The following is a 17561-nucleotide window of genomic DNA, read 5'->3' on the forward strand; positions in this document are numbered from 1 at the left end:
AACCTTAGCAAAGTCAGTTTCAGTGGAGTGATAGAAGCAGGAGCCAGATGACAGAGGAGCAATAAACGGGGGTCGACAAAGGGGAATTGGTTCAGTGTAGAAGACTTATAGGGTTATTGAGACATTTTTGTGTTTTCTGTGATTTGAAGGGGGACTTGAGCATTTCTATGTTGAACTGAAAGTGGAGAAGGGGGAGAGGTGAGGCTTGAGGAGAGTCGGGAAAGTTGAAGTAGCTGCTGAAGGGATCAGGAGAAAGAAAACGAACAAACTTCTTGTAGGGTTTTGAAGTGGACAGCAGCTATTTGGGTTGGATGCTGTAGGTCAGTTGTGGAATCATACTGCAACAAACCGATTTGCCTCTGTTTGGAGAGGGAAAGGAGGCACAGTGCTCTAGGGAGTGGGAACAGTATTGCTAAGGAAGGGAGGTGGGAATTCTAAAAGGTGGTTCTCAAATCAGGGAACAGCAAGCAGTTAAATATGGCCAAGAGTTTATGATGCAGAGGCAGAAGATGATCCTGAAGAGCTTGGTGGGTGCCTTACTAATATAAAAGGAGCGTTTTACTGTATTAAGAAAGTCGTCTGAGATGGAATTTATTTGAGGAAAGTTATAGACTTGAAAGGTTCAGGCCCTGGCTCTAGTTCTGTGACATGTTCCCCTTTCTGAGCCTGGGTCCTTGTCTATCAAATGTGAGAGTTACCTCTCTCAGGTCCTTTTTGTTTTGGAGTTCTAGAATTTTTCTGCTTGGTTTTCAGCTGGACGAAGCTGACGGAAAGATTCTTCAAGAATACACCTTGGCCTGAGGCTGAAGCCATTGCTCCACAGGTTGGCAACGGTAGGTGTGAGCTGTGTCATGTGACTGGGGGTCACGGGAAAGCTCAGGATGATCTGTGTCTGTTTTGCTCACCATTTTATTTCCCCAGGTCTTGGTACATAGTAGATCCTTAGTAAATAACTTGTCGGGTGATGGCTGAATAATGAAGAGGACAGAGATCTCTTACACATGATGAAAGCTGAAATTAGGCTCTTTGTCCTGACTTGTTTTTTGGGGGTCATTATAGTGACCTATATTTTGGGGGTCATTATAGTGCCTCTGGAATGAGCTCCTTAGCCTCCTCCCACCTTTCACTTTCTGGTGGTGTCTTTCATATATGTTGTAAAGTAGGCGGATCCAACTTCATTCTTTTGCATGTGGATATCCAGTTGTCTCAGCACCGATTTTTGAAAAGACCAGACTTTCCACATTGGATTGTCTTGGTACTGTTGTCGAAATTGTTTATGATGTAAATGTAAGAGTTTTTATCTGGACTTTAAATTTGACTCCATTGATCTATATATGTCTATTCTTATGCTTGTACTACACACTATCTCGATTACTGTAGCTTTGCAGTAAGTTTTGAAATCGGGAGGTTTAAGTCCTCCAACTTTGTTCTTTTTTAATATTGTTTTAGTTCTTCTGAGTTCCTTGAATTTTCATACAAATTTTAGGATCAGCTTGTCGGTTTCTTCAAAGAAGCCAGCTGGGATTTTAATAGGGATTTCTCTGAATTTGAAGATCACTTTGGGGGAATGAATACTGCCATTTTAACGATATTAAGTCTTCCGGTCCATGGACACAGGATGTCTTACCATTTTTTGAGGTCTTAATTTATTTCAACAATGTTTTGTAGTTTTCAGTGTACAAGTCTTCCACTTTTTTTATAGCTAACATTTTTTGAACACTTAGTATCATCCTCGTTACTCTGAAATGTTTAGAACTCTGAAAGAAATGTTATTTTCTATGTTGCTCAGAAAATGTGCTCTGTTTAATGTAGAGCCTATGCTATAGAGCCTTCTTGCCTTTAAAGAATGTAATGCGTATATTAAAAACATTAGGAGTCTCATAATATATATTGTTAAGCGGGTAAAGATTCATAGCACTCAGTATAAAAGATTTTATAAAAATCTCCCTCTCACTTCTGTTCCCAAATATTGGGTTTCTCTTTCTGGAGCCATCAAGTGTTGTCATTATTTATCCTTCCCACGATACTCTATGCATATATAAGTAAATAGAAATACAGTTGACCCTGAACAATACAGGGGTGCTTTCACCCCCATACAGTCAAATCTACATATAACTTTTAACTCCCCCCAAACTTAAGTTGTTTCTTAGTATCCGTTGGGATTGGTTCAAGGAACCCCTGCGAATACCAGAAGGCACAGATGCTCAAGTCCCTGTATAAAATGGCATAGATCAATGCCTACAGCTGGCCCTCTGCACCTGCAGACTCCTGACTGCGATTGCAAACAGTATAGGTATTTACTGAAAAAATTCCACATATGAGTAGATCTATACAGTTCAAACCGTGTTCAAGGATCAGCTGTAACTCTTGTTCCTTTTCTACATGAACTAAATGCCCCTTTCCATTTTTTAATTCCTTATGTTTTGGGAGAGAGTCCTGCATCTCAAAGATTCCTAAGACCTCCCCCAGTTTTGATGATTTGCTAGGAGAACTCACAGTACTCAATGTATAGTTGTCTCCACTGCCGTGAGGGTTACAATAAAAGGAATACAGAGCAAAGTCAGCAAAGGGAAAGGGCTCATGCAGTGAAGTCCAGTGGAAACCAGGCGCAGGCTTCCAACAGTTCACTCCCCTGTAGCCATATGGGATCCGCTTAATTCCTCAAGCAAGGAATTCTGACAACAGGTGTGAAAAGTCCACCAGAGAAGCTTACTATACGCTTGGTGTCCAGGGATTTTATTAGAGGCTGGTCATGTAGGCACACCCTCTGCCTAGCATAGACCAAAATTCCATACTCCCACAAGGAAAAGCAGATGTTAAGAGTAAACCATATTGTTTGCACAGTTTAAGCACAGCAGAGCGCCCTCATCAGGGTGGTGGAAAGCCGCCTGAAATTTATGTCCTAAGGTGCTAGCTAAAACTCAACTTTACTAGCAGGCCTTTCTAAGGATAGCAGATGTTATCTGTCTGCTATGTTAACTCTTTTCTGCACAGCATCAGTACTCAAAGAGCTTCCTTTTTTCCTTTCCTTTTAATGGTTATATCAACAGTATAAATTCCTTAAAATAGGATTTCTAAGTCAGTGATAACCCATGTGTTTGCAGCTATTTATTTATTTATTTATCCATTCGTTCATTCATTCCTTCATTTATTTTTTGGGCGAGGCAACCCTTTGTTGACCTCACAGATTGCAAGGACCTCGTCAGCTTACAATCCCTTGTTTTTTATTTTTTACGCCTACAGCACCTGGTCATCTAGGTGGTCTCCCATCCAAGTACTAACCAGGCCCAACCCTACTTAGCTTCCTAGATCAGACAGGATCGGGCTTGTTCTGGGTAGCATGGCTATAGATGTATTTGCAGTTTTGATACGTGGCATCATACTGCTTTTCATGGAGCTATTACCATTCATTTTATGTGCTGGTTTATTTAAGTAACTGGATGGCAAAAACCTCTAAATGGTGAACGGAAATGGATCTGAATGAAATTAAGGTGAGGTTGTACGAGTAAAACGAGAAGTGTATTTTCTTTGTTTAATTATTTAATTTATGGGGTAACATTGGTTAATAACATAAATTTCAGGTGTACAGCTTTATAATATGACATCTGTATACTCTGTTGTGTGCTCAACACCCGAAGTGTAGTCTCCTTTCCTCAAGAAATGACTTTTCTTGTTGCTTGTATTCTTGGGGCATAAGCTTTAAAGTTTAGATGTTGTTTAGTCTAATATCACATTTATCCCTTTATTGCCCCCAAAGGGCTAAAAGTGCGAGAAGACCGTAGTTGTTTTGTGGATTACTAAAGCACCCCTCTACCATCTTTTTCAGATGCTGTCTTCCTGATTTTGTACAAAGAATTATACTATAGACACATATATGCCAAAGTCAGTGTGAGTATCTAAATGTTGCTGGCAGTTTTTAAACTTTGTGCCATTTGTCCCTGGAACACAGTCACTAGTTTATATTGGTTCAGTGTCCAAGAATGTTGGCATGTTTTCTTTTAAGAACTAGCAGCAGGATAATTGAAAGTTGGGTGTCTGTTCCAGACAGACCGTAACACTGCATAGCCTGAACATCCTGTTTAATTTCTCCATTAAATTAAATGCTTGGGACGCCCTTTCTTATTTTCAGTGCGTTGCCACTGAGCCTCCTTCCCTCTTAAACGTACATAAAACTGTCACTGTGTGCCAGGCACAATGTTGGGCACTTGGCACACATCTACGTGTTTCTAATCCTCTCAGTGATCCTGCAAAGGAGGCAAACTGAGTGCAAAGTGGTTGCTTTTTTCCAAATTTCCACAGTTAGTAAGTGACAGAACTTGAACCCAGACCTGCCTTATTGTGACACCAGTGTTCTTTCTACCATCCAACCCCAACTTTGGTCACTTTTCGATTCTTCTTTCCTGATTCCTTAATTTCGGTCTGTCTGAAGCCTATTAAAATTCTATCTGTACTATTTATATACACCAATGACTTAGAAATTTCTGTCTTTAGCCCCAGTCTTTCCAAATCCAGACTTGTATATTCGACTGCACATCATCTCCACTTGGCTGTCCGATAGTTATCTCAAGTTTAACATGCCCAAAACTGAACTCTTATTTTCTCTCTGAACCTGTTTATCCCGTGTTCATTATCTCAATAAACAGTACCACCATTCACCCAGTTACTTGGACTGAAAACCTAGGCGTCATTCTTGACTTTTATTTGACATCCAGGCTTGTGGCAAATCCTGTTTAGCTCTACCTTCAACATACTACTTGAAACCAGCCACTTCTCTCCACCACCACTGCTGTTACCCTAGTTCAGAACATTATCGTAAAACCATAGTATAGCCGGTTTCACCACTTTCCGTGTTCCTTTTGGTCTGTAGATAAAGATTGAGCAGATGTTTACAACCCCGTAATCTCTGTGCTAGGTACCAAATGGGGCACTTTTCACATACATGATCAGTTTTAAGCCCCTCGAGCAGGTTTTTCATTGAAAGAGCCTTTACTGTATTAGGCACTACATAATCTCATTTCACAGAGAGATTGAATACCTTGTCAGTTAATAAATAGCGGGGCTAAGACTGCAAGGCAGTGTTCTTTCTACTCTATCATAAAGAAATCATTTATCATGTTGTTCCCCAGCTCAGAAACCTTCAGTGGTTCTCATTTGCCAGCAATATAAAGTCTAGATTGGGGGTTAGCAGCTTTCTATGTAGGGTGCCCGATAGTATTTTAGGCCTTAAGGGCCATGACGATCTCTTGTCTAATCTATTGAACTATGCCTTTCTAGCAACCATAGACAATGAGTGGGCATGGCTGTGTTCGAATTAAACTTTTTATTTACAAAAACAGGTCATGGTGGATTCGCTGACCTTCTGGCCTAGATTCCTAATTGTCACTGAAAGACCTCGGCATTCCTGGCCCAGTGTTGTCTAGCGTAGCATCGTCTGCTCTTAGTCTCCAATGTTCAAGTGCCACAGTTTTACTCCTTTGCTTTTGTTAGTTCTGTTTTTCTTGAAATGCCTTTCCTCTCTCAGCCTTTGGCCTAGTTTTAAATAACTGGTCCAAGCAAGGAGTAACTGTTCCTGTCGTTTTACTGTTTCGCCAGATTGGCATGCCTGTTCTCTAACATTTGGTTAAGGTTGTTGCCAAAAAACCTGACCATTGTGGTCTGATATTCAGTGCCCCTTTCAACTGCTGTAGCACTTACTGTCTTCACTCTCACCTGAGCAGATATAATTCTCACGTGTTTATTTTTAGCCGTCATGGTAGGCCGTGAGTAAAAATATATTTAAATTAATTATCTATGTCTCGATGTCTTTGCTCTCTTTATAGGGGGGACCTTCCTTGGAGCAGAGGTTTGAATCCTATTACAACTACTGCAATCTCTTCAACTACATTCTTAGTGAGTCTGGGGTTTGACCATGCTGGGGAGGTTATGATGAGGACTGGCAGTGGCCTCCCGTTCCTTTTAGCAGAATTTAATGTGCAGGTGGGAAGGGGAAGTCTTGCGATTCATGATCCTTTTGAGAAATTACAAAATGCGTTCTGCAGCCTTGCTGAATGGGCATAGTCATTGCTTCGAGTCTGACTTTTTTATGATTTGCGCAGATGCTGATGGTCCTGCCCCCCTTGAACTACCCAACCAGTGGCTCTGGGATATCATCGATGAGTTCATCTATCAGGTATCTAGTCAGCCCTTGGCCTAGTTTGAGATAACTGGTCCAAGCAAAGAGTAGCTGTTACCCTTGTTAAAGAGATGTAGGGTATAAAAGCATGCGCCTTGCAGTGTGAAATACTGCATGGCAGAGGATTCTTGTGGTTTTCTGAAGAGTCAGTGAGGCCTAAGAGCTCCAGAACTTGGAAGTCAGGAGGGTTGAGCTCTTACCAGGCTCTTACCTGAAGTACTGCAGCTGTGGGGCCCAGGGGTAGAAGTTCAGGTTCTGTTGTTCACCTTGGACAAATTACTAACCACCTTGTGCTTTTGTTTCTCTAAAACAGGGATTGTTGGAAAGGTTACTGGGAGATTATGTATAAAGTGCTTAGCCCAGTGCCTGTCAGGAGGTGTTTCCTGGTTGTTAGGACAGTCACTATCATCGTTATCACTACCCTCTTTTAGCCCAGTTTTATTCTTTAAAATAAAACATAGATTAAAAAACAATAATTGGATTTGGAAAAATGTCTGTTTCCCGTGTGTTTTATGGGGACAGTATAGCTCTCACTGGGTATTTCAGGAGAATCGGTTTCTTAATAACAGATGTTGTTTGAGCTCCATGGATCAAAGAGACTTTGTGACTGCAGAGTGTTAGGATGTAATTGGTGAGCTGCGCAAACCTTTCTTAGGCTCTTTGAGAAGGAAGCTGCCTGCTCAAGGTGAGGCTTCAGTGCCTTTGTGCAGTTCAGGCCACAAACCGCTCTGACCTTATTTGCGCTCTCTGGCTTCTTGGCTTGTGTCAGCCTCTAATTTGACATAATTTTAGAAAGTTTGGCTGTTCCGTTGACTCTCAGCAAGTCAAGAAGGATCATCTGTGCTAAAGTCTTCATCCCTCTTAAGACAATCATAATTACTGGGGTTTAGCTGGTGTTCTTTTCCTAAGGGGCTTAAGGCACTCACAAAGACTTGCCAGTGAGGGCCTGGTGATTCCTCCCAGCCAGGTAGATGCCACATGGGGTGAGTGGCTCTTCCCTGCTACTCTTTTGTTTAGTTTTATTGGTACAAGTAATATATGATTGTGTTAATACTGTTTTAAAAAAATCTTTTTTCCCTCTGAACTGCAGATAAAGTGAACGTCTTCCTTGTCTTTGCAGAGACATCAATTATTGTCTAGAAAAAGGCACTACATTAATGTTTCTCAGGCATTTCCATAAATGTGTACATATAATAATGTCATTTAAAAAATGGTATCCTATGATATTGCGTAATTTGCTATGACAGCATGTCTGTAGAGAGACCTGCCCTGTCCTTTTGTGCTGTGTATGTGATACGGATATGCCACTTCTGGTGGTGAACATTTGGGTTTTCGGTTTTCACTATTACAAACAGCGAATGAGTGAATACCTTTGTATGAATTACACATAGGTATATTTCTAGGGATCACTGGAAGTAGAATTGTTGGTTGAAGGATGTTTGCTTTTTAAAAAATTTTTAAAAATCAACTTTATAGAGGCATACTAATTTTAAGTGTATAATTGATGAGATTTGACAAGTGTATAACAACCACAAACAAGATACAGACCATTTCAGTCACTTTGAATTTTTAAATAGTAATACAGTGCCCTCCCAAAAGGCTGTTTCAGATTATACTACTACCACCAGCTTTTGAGAGCAAGCTTTTTACACTGGTTGTTATTGATCTAATTTCTGTCCATTTGATGGGAAAGAAATGGCAATCGCATTTTAATTTACATTCCTCTAATAACTAAAAAGATTGAGCATTTTCCCTGTTAATTAACCAATCTTGGTTTTCTTTGAAGTGATCATCAGAATCCTTTGCCTATTTTTCTATTGAGTTATCTAGTTCTTACTAACTTAAGAGAATTCCTTATATATTCTGGATACTATTCTTTGTTTATTATAAATTTGGGAACTTTTTCTCCTATACTTTTAGAGGAAGATAATATTTTAGAGTTGACGAACAATCTGAGGTCATCTAAGACCTAGAGCCTTTCTAGGTCACTAGATTCCAAACCAGAATCAACCAGGGAGCTTTCAAAAATTCTGATTGAGTAGGTAGGTCTCTTGTGCTATTCTCTGGATGACAGATGGAGCCAGCCCAGTCCTGGTCCCAGATAGAACCACTGCCCCAGACAAATACTGTGGCATGTCCCCTATGTGTTCTTTACACTTAGCCAGGCTCTGTGGTTGGTACAGAGGTGACTTAGACTGGGTTCCTGTTGCAGGTAAATTGATGGTCACCTCTGGTAGGAAAGATGCATGTAACAGATGCCTACCCTGTCTCACTGCGTTCGCAGTCCTGACCCCGGCAAAGCCACATGTGAATAGAGATCTGTCACAAACCACCCGATTCTGGTGGCCAGGTTAACTGCATTGTGAAGCCGAGAGATAACAAGTGATTTTAGGCTGTTTGACTCCAGATCGAATGGTTTTTTCACAGACTACCTCTAATCTTAGAGATTTTTACCTAACTGTGGAACAGCTAACATTCAGTAATGAATAAAACTCACAACTTAATCAGAGATGCCTCTGAAAAAAAGAAATGGTGTACAAAGAGGTTTGGCGTGAGGAGTAGTAGAGTAGTCTCCCCCTGCCTTTCCCCAGTCCAGAGCTCTGAGCATCGCTTCATCTTGAGCACTTGGGCTGTCACTGTGGGTTTTATGTCACTGCTGCCTCTTTCCCTTCTTCCCGAACAGTTTCAGTCATTTAGTCAGTACCGCTGTAAGACCGCCAAGAAGTCGGAAGAGGAGATTGACTTCCTTCGTTCCAATCCCAAAATCTGGAATGTTCACAGTGTCCTCAATGTCCTTCACTCCCTGGTAGACAAGTCCAACATCAACCGGCAGTTGGAGGTGTACACAAGCGGAGGTGAGTGCTGCCTGCCATCTGTTCCGAATGATTAGAGACAGCAGGAAGCGCGGAGGGGTCATTGAGACTCTCCTCAGTCTTGGGCTGTTGTTTGTCTTTGCTTTTGGGTGTGAACAGTAGCCGAGCACTGAACTTGGCTCCTGAGCTTGGCAGTTGTTGGCTGACAGACCGAAGCAGCACTTCTGAGACGTGCCTTTGTAAACACTTCTACTGTGTCTCCAGGGCTTTTGTTTAGATGAAGCGCTTTTCTTTTTGGTGTCAAGACTGCTTTGCACTCTTAAAAGATTGAGAATCACAAAGTTTATGTAAAAATTCTTTTCTTCAGTGAGAAGAGTGGCATTTTTGCAAATCTCTATAGTGTCTAGCTTTTAGAAGAGCGGATTCTTATTTCTGCTTCTGCTTTCAATCTGTTGGCAGTATGCTGTGTCATTTGGAGTCTGTGAGGGAAATCTGGCCTCACAAAGATACGTAGTTGGGAAAAAGGAATTTTTAATAAACAGCTTCTTCAGGTAGATAACACACCCAAACTTGACAAGTGGTAGTGTCCTTCAGGGTAGTTGCAGTGAAGAATCTGAAACCATATTAGTGAACTTTTACTTTATCGCATTAAAGTTTGTTGTCCTCCTGCAGCTTGAATGAGTCTTTGACACATACATGATTCTGTAAAATAATGGTTCATTAAATCGTAAAGATTTCCTAAATGTGGACACATTTTTTTATACTATTTTTTAATTCTATTAAAATCGTAGGTTACTTTTGCCATCAATCTCATCAGATGAGTATTTGATTTGGAAGCTGTTGAGCTCATAGTGACATTTACAAGTTTTATAAAATTCTAATTTTTGCTTAAAAACTGAAATTTTTTCTTGGCAGTGAACACCATCAGGTGCTTTCATTGAAATAGGCTAGCTTCATTCCTGTTTGAGAAAATGTCTGCTAAGTACCCAAATCTAAATAACCCTAGTTTGTATGTCCATCGTTCTTTCAAGGAAAAATAGTATTTTGTGAAAAAAAAAAAAGTGGCTAGTTCTTTTACTGCGAGTGTGTGATGGTACAGACTATAACGCTGGCCAGTACAGCTGCGTCACCACCAAGTTGTCAGTAGTTTTACTTCGCGTTGTTTTTGTATCATTGTGCAAATTCAACTCCGTGGGAAAGGCAAGGAGCATCTTAGTGTTATTAGGAAAATAGCTTTGACCTCGTGGACTTCCTGAAAGGAGGGGCCTTGTTGAGTAACTTACTGATAAGAGGAACTTTCTCATATTCACAAGTGTTTTGGAACCAAAAAAAAATAAAAGAACTGCTACATTCTACCCAACTTCGGTAAATTTAAGACTAGCATAAGGCCAGGCATGCTATTTCTTGGAGTTCCTTCGACGGGAGAACTATTTTCTGTTACAGGAAGCTGTAGAGGCTGGCAGTGGGTGAAGAGTTTACTGAGTGACATTCAAGGGTCAGGCTTGCCATCCTGAAGCGTACAGTGTCTGTCTCTCTCAGGTGACCCCGAGAGCGTGGCTGGGGAGTATGGCCGGCACTCCCTCTACAAGATGCTTGGCTACTTCAGTCTGGTGGGGCTTCTCCGTCTGCACTCACTGTTGGGGGATTACTATCAGGCCATCAAGGTGCTGGAGAATATCGAACTGAACAAGAAGGTAATTATTTGTTTCTTCTGCCTATCTTTCCAGCGCCATAAAATCCATCTGCTTCAAGAGAAACATCTATTAGGACAAATATTGGGGAGGTGAGAGAGGACTCTTTCCCAGGCCAGCTGAAAGTTGAGAACTGGGAAACCACTCAGGTGAAAATCTGAACCTGAACAAGGTGGTTTCTCTTTGATGCTTAACACTTAAAATATTGAGCGGTCTTTTGATTGTGTTTTCAAAACAGAATGATAATGACAGATTCTACCATTCTAGTTGCCTCATATCATTTGACTGAATTGGTGAATGGTACAGTCTGTGCTCAGAGCCTGTGACTCCAGAGCCAGAGCTCTTCGGGGTTGCTCAGGGCCTCTGCCGGGATGCTCTCAGTGCTTCCGCCTCAGCTGACACTAGGCCCCGCCAACTTTCAGATCCCATCAGGGGGGAATTGGTCTTGGGCCTCATGAATGCTGCTTCTGTCTCCTTCCACAGAGCATGTACTCTCGTGTGCCCGAGTGCCAGGTCACCACATACTATTACGTTGGTTTTGCTTATTTGATGATGCGTCGCTACCAGGATGCCATCCGGGTCTTTGCTAACATCCTCCTCTACATTCAGAGGACCAAGAGCATGTTTCAGAGGACCACGTACAAATATGAAATGGTAAGGGGGCCTCCAACCACCTGACTCCTTTGGCACCTATGCCAACAGTTTTTGGTAAACGCCATCCAGATTTTTGCTTTTTTGTATGCTTTTTCAACACAACGATTTTTTAATGGCTGGTCTACTCTAATAAGAGTTTCTTTTGTTTTGTCTATTACACCTTGACAACAAGGAGAGTATCTTTTAGCTGGCACTGTCCCCAGCAGCCTAGAATTATTTATTTAGCAATAGTTTGCTTAGTGTTCTCTGGGCTCTGGGTATTGTCCTCAAGACAGTGGAGAAGGAAGGTCCAAGACATGCGTAGAATAGGGGGATACTTTTAGGAGAGTAAAGCTGTTGACTTGGAATTGTAATGTAGCTGCACAAATAAACCATTTTGGCTGGAGGGCAGGAGAGTATTCAAATTGGAGTGTTAGATTCTGGGGTAGCCTTTGTTACCCAGCTAAAGTATTTAGTCTTTATAGGCATTGAGGTACCATCAAAGTTTTCTAGGTGAATTGATCATAACTGGTGTGGGAGGATTGACCTGCCAGTGATGTGTGTGGCAAACTGAAGAGACTAAGGTACCAGTAAAGAGTCCAGGAGACAACTAAGGAGGACCTGGAACTAGGCGGGAATTGAATAGAGCTAGAGGGAGGGATGGGAGAGACGTCGGGAAAGTTAACTGGCGCAAGACAAAGGGAGAAGACAAAGATCTGTGCAGAGCATGTGGGAGGATGGTGGGGCCATGTTGGCAGTGGGGACCTTGGAAAGTCCGTTTCATTGGTCCCTGCACCAATCTCTCCTCCCCCAGATTAATAAACAGAATGAGCAGATGCACGCGTTGCTGGCCATCGCCCTGACCATGTACCCCATGCGCATCGACGAGAGCATTCACCTCCAGCTTCGGGAGAAATACGGGGATAAGATGCTACGCATGCAGAAAGGAGACCCACAGGTCTACGAGGAACTTTTCAGCTATTCCTGCCCCAAATTTTTGTCACCTGTAGTGCCCAACTATGACAATGTGCACCCCAACTACCACAAGGAGCCCTTCTTACAGCAGCTGAAAGTGTTTTCTGATGAAGTGCAGCAGCAGGCTCAGCTCTCAACCATCCGCAGCTTCCTCAAGCTCTACACCACCATGCCTGTGGCCAAGCTGGCCGGCTTCCTGGACCTCACAGAGCAGGAGTTCCGTATCCAGCTGCTTGTCTTCAAACACAAAATGAAGAACCTGGTGTGGACCAGTGGCATCTCCGCCCTAGATGGTGAATTTCAGTCAGCCTCTGAGGTTGATTTCTACATCGATAAGGTATGGCTGCCCATTGGGGTAGGTTCTCTGGGGCACTCTCTGTTCATTCGGCAGTAAATATTTATTAAGCTCTCACTGTCTTCCAGTCACTGTTCTGAGCATTTGGGATATCCCGGTGAATAAAATTAACAAAGATTTCTGCCTTTTGGCTGATATTCTAGTGTAAAAAACTTGACAATAAGCGTTCTAATTAAGCAAACCATGTGGTGGTGAAGGTGTTGCCAAGTGTTACAGAGTCAGGGCAGTGGTGGTACCAGCCACAGTAATAAGTGAGGAGGTCCGCGTAGGCTCTGTTGAGAAAGCGAGATTGAAGGAGATGAGAAGATTAGCCAAGCAAATCTTTCGGTGAAGAGCATTCCAGGCAGAGAGGGAGCAGTTAGTGCAAAGGCCCTGGGGCAGGAGTGAGCCCAGTGTGTTTAGGAGACCTTGCTGCAGTGTGGCTAGAGTGACCTGAGGAGGCTGGAAAAGAAGAGGGACAGGTGCTCTGTAGACTACTGGAAGTACTTTAGCAAGTGGAAAGCCATTGTCCTGACTCGTACTGCCCTAGATGAGCACTGCCTGATTTGAACTTCTTATGATGGGATTGTACAGTATGTGCTCTTTTTGTGTCTGGCTTCTTTCACGCCACATTTTATCTGAGGGAATCACCACCCAGTGTTGTGTGTAGCTGTAGTTCATTCATGCTTAGTGATCTGTGAAAGTCCAACACCTGTAATTATTGACTGCGATTTTTTCATTCTTATTGCTAATGGACGTTTGGGTGGGTTTTGGCTATTATAAAAAGTACACGTAAGACTTGATGCAGTGGTTGTCAGTGCTCCATTTAAGTTTTTTTTTTCTTTTTTTAAAAGTGATATATAGTTGTGTATGCAGAGTTATTTCTGGAAGGATGCACAATCAATGTAGCAGTGATATCCTCTCCAGAGGAGAAGTGGGTTGAGGAACAGTGTTAGTTTTCACTGTTGGGATTTTAAGTTCAAGTTGGACATTTTATTTATCCTAATGAGGTTTTTAGGAGTAATTTGTTTCCTTAAGTGAGTTTTTTTCAGACTTAAAATATGTTCGACTCCTAGAATTGTTCTTTCCATGAAATATCTATCACCTCTCCTTTTTGTTTCTCCCCTGTACATACACTCACAAGTAAGGAAAACATATTCAGACATACTAGGAACCCTGATGAGGACTTACACCAGTCTTTCATCTCTTTCTAGAATATTCTTAGCCAGTATTTCTTAGATATTGTTTCTGCTCTATTCTCCTCCTTCTGGAGTTCACATTTAATGTATGTAGACCTCACTCTGTCCTCCATATCTCTTAAACCCATCTTCCATCTTTTTCTCCTTCATTCTAGATAATTTTTGTTTGAGCCTTCTATCCCTAATTAATTTCTTCAGCTCTATTTCTTGCTTTCTCTAATTTTTTTTTCACTCATGATGCAGAGTTTTCTTATGTGCTTGGTTGTATTTTACTACATAGTCATTGTCCTTTAAAAACTATTTGTCATATTCTTTGAAGGCTAGATCGAACATTCATTTCTCTAGAGGGGATTTCCTTTTGCCTCTTCAAGATGCCTGGGGATATTATTGGTCTGTGACCACCATAGACTGAGCCTGGAGCCTGAGGTCTCCCGGACCAGCCATCGGACCAGCCCCTGCTCCAGATTGTCCGAAAAATCACCTTGTGTTTATAACATCTCAGGGATAGGTCTTTTTCTTTTATTCCCTTCCCCACACTTGGCGAGCATTGCTTGGTGTAAGGAATGAGATCGCGGTTCTCTTCTGGTTTAACATTAGCTCAAGGGCGGAGCCATCCAGGGTCCCAACGTTACGAGGTGGGTCTTCTGTTGGACCAGCCTGGCCTTGGTTTGTCCCCTCGGCCCAAGTTTTCTAGGATTAGCAGATGCCCTCAACACAGATGGGGCTTCTGTGTTTTGCTTAAAATGGTTTCTGTTTTCTCTTAAATAGTTCTTTATTCTCTTTTCAGCTCTTTGATGCTATAAGGAGACTTCAAAAAATAATTTATCCTGCATTTTTAATTGTTTTCAAAAAGTGTTGGTCTAAACATACTACCTTTTTTGATAGTCTTTTAGATGTAATTTGCACAACAAACTACCATTTTAAAGGGCACAATTTCCTGACTATTAGTAGATTAATAGTGTGGTGCAGTCATCTCCACTATTTAATTCCACATTTTCGTCATCCTGAAAAGAAACTCCCTGCTCATTAGCAGTCAGTCATTCCTAGTTCTCCCCTTGCCCCAGTCCCCGGCAGACCAGTAATCTGCTTTCTGTCTGAGGATTTATCTATTCCTGACATTTCATATAAATGGAATCATAAACCATGTGGCCTTTTGTATTTGACTTTTTCCAGCAAGCATGTTTTCAAGTTTTATCCAAGTTGTAGCATGTATCAGTACTTTATTCCTTTTTATAGCTGAATGATATTCCACTGTATTGCTACATCGCATTTTGTTTAGTGATTATTTAATGAATATTCACTTTCTGGCTATTGTGGACAACACTGCTGTGAAAATTTGCATACAAGTGTTTGTGTGAAGATATTCTTGGGTATATACCTGGTTGCTGGGTCAGTTTGTTTTTGAAAGCTCATCTTGTTAAAGCAAATCCTCCCACTTAGAGTTTATAGCTTTTGAAAGACTTGGTTGATATTCATCAGAATTTAGCGGCCCCTGACTTGAACAGACTCACTGAAAGTAGAAACACATCAATAGTGGAAGTTTTTTAATGTTTTAAATCATGCTTTTAAAAATCAAACAAAATCGTCCCCTGAGGTATCACGTCGACTACCTACAGCCCTTTCTGAGTGTATTCGCAGTGGCTGACATGTACACATTCTTTGGCGGTGTCAGTAACCTGCTTTACCTGTTATCTCTTAGGGACCCGGCAGAACCAGTCCCAACTATGTGGATGGTCTTTTAGTAAAACACTTCTCCCGAGTTAGTAACTTGGTTATAACTGATAAAATTTTGCTGTAAAATTAAATCAGGTTAAATTAATAACAGTATGATTCGAAGTCCCTACTTGAAAAAGTTTGTAATTGCACGTTTTTGTTTTTATTATTCATCTTTCTGGTTCAGGTTCATCTCCGGCAAAATGCTTTCTTTTTTTAGCTTTTCTCATTTCATCCTTGACTTGAAAAAAATCCTTTCAAAGTTTCAGAAAGTTCTTAAGTCTTAACATAGATTATGTGGGAATTTACAATTAAAATGGCATTCAACAAAATATTTTGAGCTAAAGTACAAAATTTAAAATCTGGGCTAATTTGTAATCTGGTCAACAGCATATGAGAATAAACTACTGTTTTAAATGTTTTTATTGGCAAAAGATTCATGTTCATTGAAAAAAACTAGAAAATGAAAATAAATGAGTTAACAAGAAGAAAATAAAAATTGTCTAGAAAGAAAGAGCTGCCGTTAACTGGAAAAGCAATTCAGGTGTTTATCTCGTACTTAGCATCATAAATCCAAACGTGGCTCCACCTCACTGCTTTTCTGTGACTCTCGTTCCCACAGGACATGATTCACATCGCAGACACCAAAGTTGCCAGGCGCTATGGGGATTTCTTTATCCGGCAGATTCACAAATTTGAGGAGGTGAGAGGTGTGCAGGTCGGAGACAGAGGTTAGGGACTGTGTGGGGAGTTTTAACTTTTTATTTTTTTTATTTTTTTTATTTTTATCTTCAGGAATGCCTGAAATTGACCCTTTTAAGTTTCTGAGCTAGACTGGCTGGCTGCTTGGGGTTTGGGAGTTGGGGTTGGGCCTATAGAAGTTGCTATGTCAGCCTTCTCTGGGGCATCTCTTTCCAAGATCTCCCTTTGCGGGTGGCCAGCGATCCTTCTCTCCCTCTTTGGCATTTCCTAATATGGGTGGATTCACTACCTTCTCTCACCCACCCCTCCCCATTTGGCAGTTATTCTGCAACTTAGACAGGTCTGGCCAGTTCCTACAGGCAGAGGACAGGGAGCTCTGTTTTGACAGATTCGATGCATTCCATGTCTTGCCCTAGAAGACTTGTGAGTCAAGCCAAATACTCCTAGGGAGTAGGTCTTTCTTTGTGGCCATAGCTGGAGCCACTGTGTCCTGGTGCTTTGAGTCCTCCAGCAGAGGTCACCACTCTACTGTGGTTCACACCACTGGGCTCCTCTGGCGGGGTGGTAATACAGCCCTGGCATGTCTAAGCCACTCTGAGTCCCTTCTTGTGTATGAAACGGACACAGCAATATAGGATGTGTTCGTTGAGTGTGAAGAGCAGATAGAGCAGTCTGCATGGATTGTGAGGGCTCCGGTGAATGGTGGGTGGAGGACCTAATGGAGGATCTAATGGGGCTTTACACACTGAGTAGCCACCCCTGCTCACATCAGAAACACTCCTCCCTGACTTCAGAGGGCCGGCCCGGAAGTTTTTGATCTGGTCGTCACACAAACCATAGGAAAAGGTTTGGTGAAACCCCCTATCTGACTTTGCTTTTCTTTCCCTTCTAGCTCAATCGAACTCTGAAGAAGATGGGACAGAGACCCTGATTACATTCACACCTGCATTAGTCAGGAACCTATTTTGACGTCATTGTTGTTGGGGGAGTGTTTTTGCCACAGTGAAGCCTTTACCTACTTCAGTCATCAGCCAGTCAGCTGAGTTGAAATTTATTTGAATCAAGGACAAATGTGTTAAATAGGTCTCAGTAAAGGATCTTTGGAGCCAGATTTGTCATCTCATTATTGTTGGGGAGCATCTTGGATAGGGCAACAATAGGTAATTGTCCACGTGTCACGATATTTTCTCTCAATGCCTCAATTGTTGATGTTTAAATTGAATTATTTAATCCCTGTGTCCATAAAGCACTGTAGAGTTTACAGGACGTTTTCACATTCAGTATTTTATTCGTACCTCACAAGAATCCTGTGAGCATTAAATGACCTGC

At 41.7% G+C, this 17561-nt stretch overlaps 1 protein-coding gene across 2 annotated transcripts in view; it reads left to right on the forward strand.

Annotated features, from left to right (window-relative positions):
- The window catches only part of EIF3L (eukaryotic translation initiation factor 3 subunit L), a 22112-nt gene extending 4769 nt beyond the window's left edge, over window positions 1–17343 (forward strand). Inside the window, exons 4-13 of one of the 2 annotated variants that reach the window (XM_023527428.1) lie at window positions 754–833; window positions 3827–3888; window positions 5820–5889; window positions 6096–6169; window positions 8856–9027; window positions 10525–10679; window positions 11160–11330; window positions 12124–12621; window positions 16153–16233; window positions 17125–17343. In XM_023527428.1, the coding sequence (XP_023383196.1) occupies window positions 754–833; window positions 3827–3888; window positions 5820–5889; window positions 6096–6169; window positions 8856–9027; window positions 10525–10679; window positions 11160–11330; window positions 12124–12621; window positions 16153–16233; window positions 17125–17163 (1402 nt within the window). In that variant the 3' untranslated portion in view covers window positions 17164–17343. The remainder of the gene's footprint in view (window positions 1–753; window positions 834–3826; window positions 3889–5819; window positions 5890–6095; window positions 6170–8855; window positions 9028–10524; window positions 10680–11159; window positions 11331–12123; window positions 12622–16152; window positions 16234–17124) is intronic. The other variant, XM_011387626.2, reaches the window with a different exon arrangement.
- Window positions 17344–17561: the final 218 nt, after the last annotated feature.

Source organism: Pteropus vampyrus, unplaced genomic scaffold, assembly GCF_000151845.1.
Source record: "Pteropus vampyrus isolate Shadow unplaced genomic scaffold, Pvam_2.0 Scaffold16, whole genome shotgun sequence".
Lineage (NCBI taxonomy): Eukaryota > Metazoa > Chordata > Mammalia > Chiroptera > Pteropodidae > Pteropus > Pteropus vampyrus.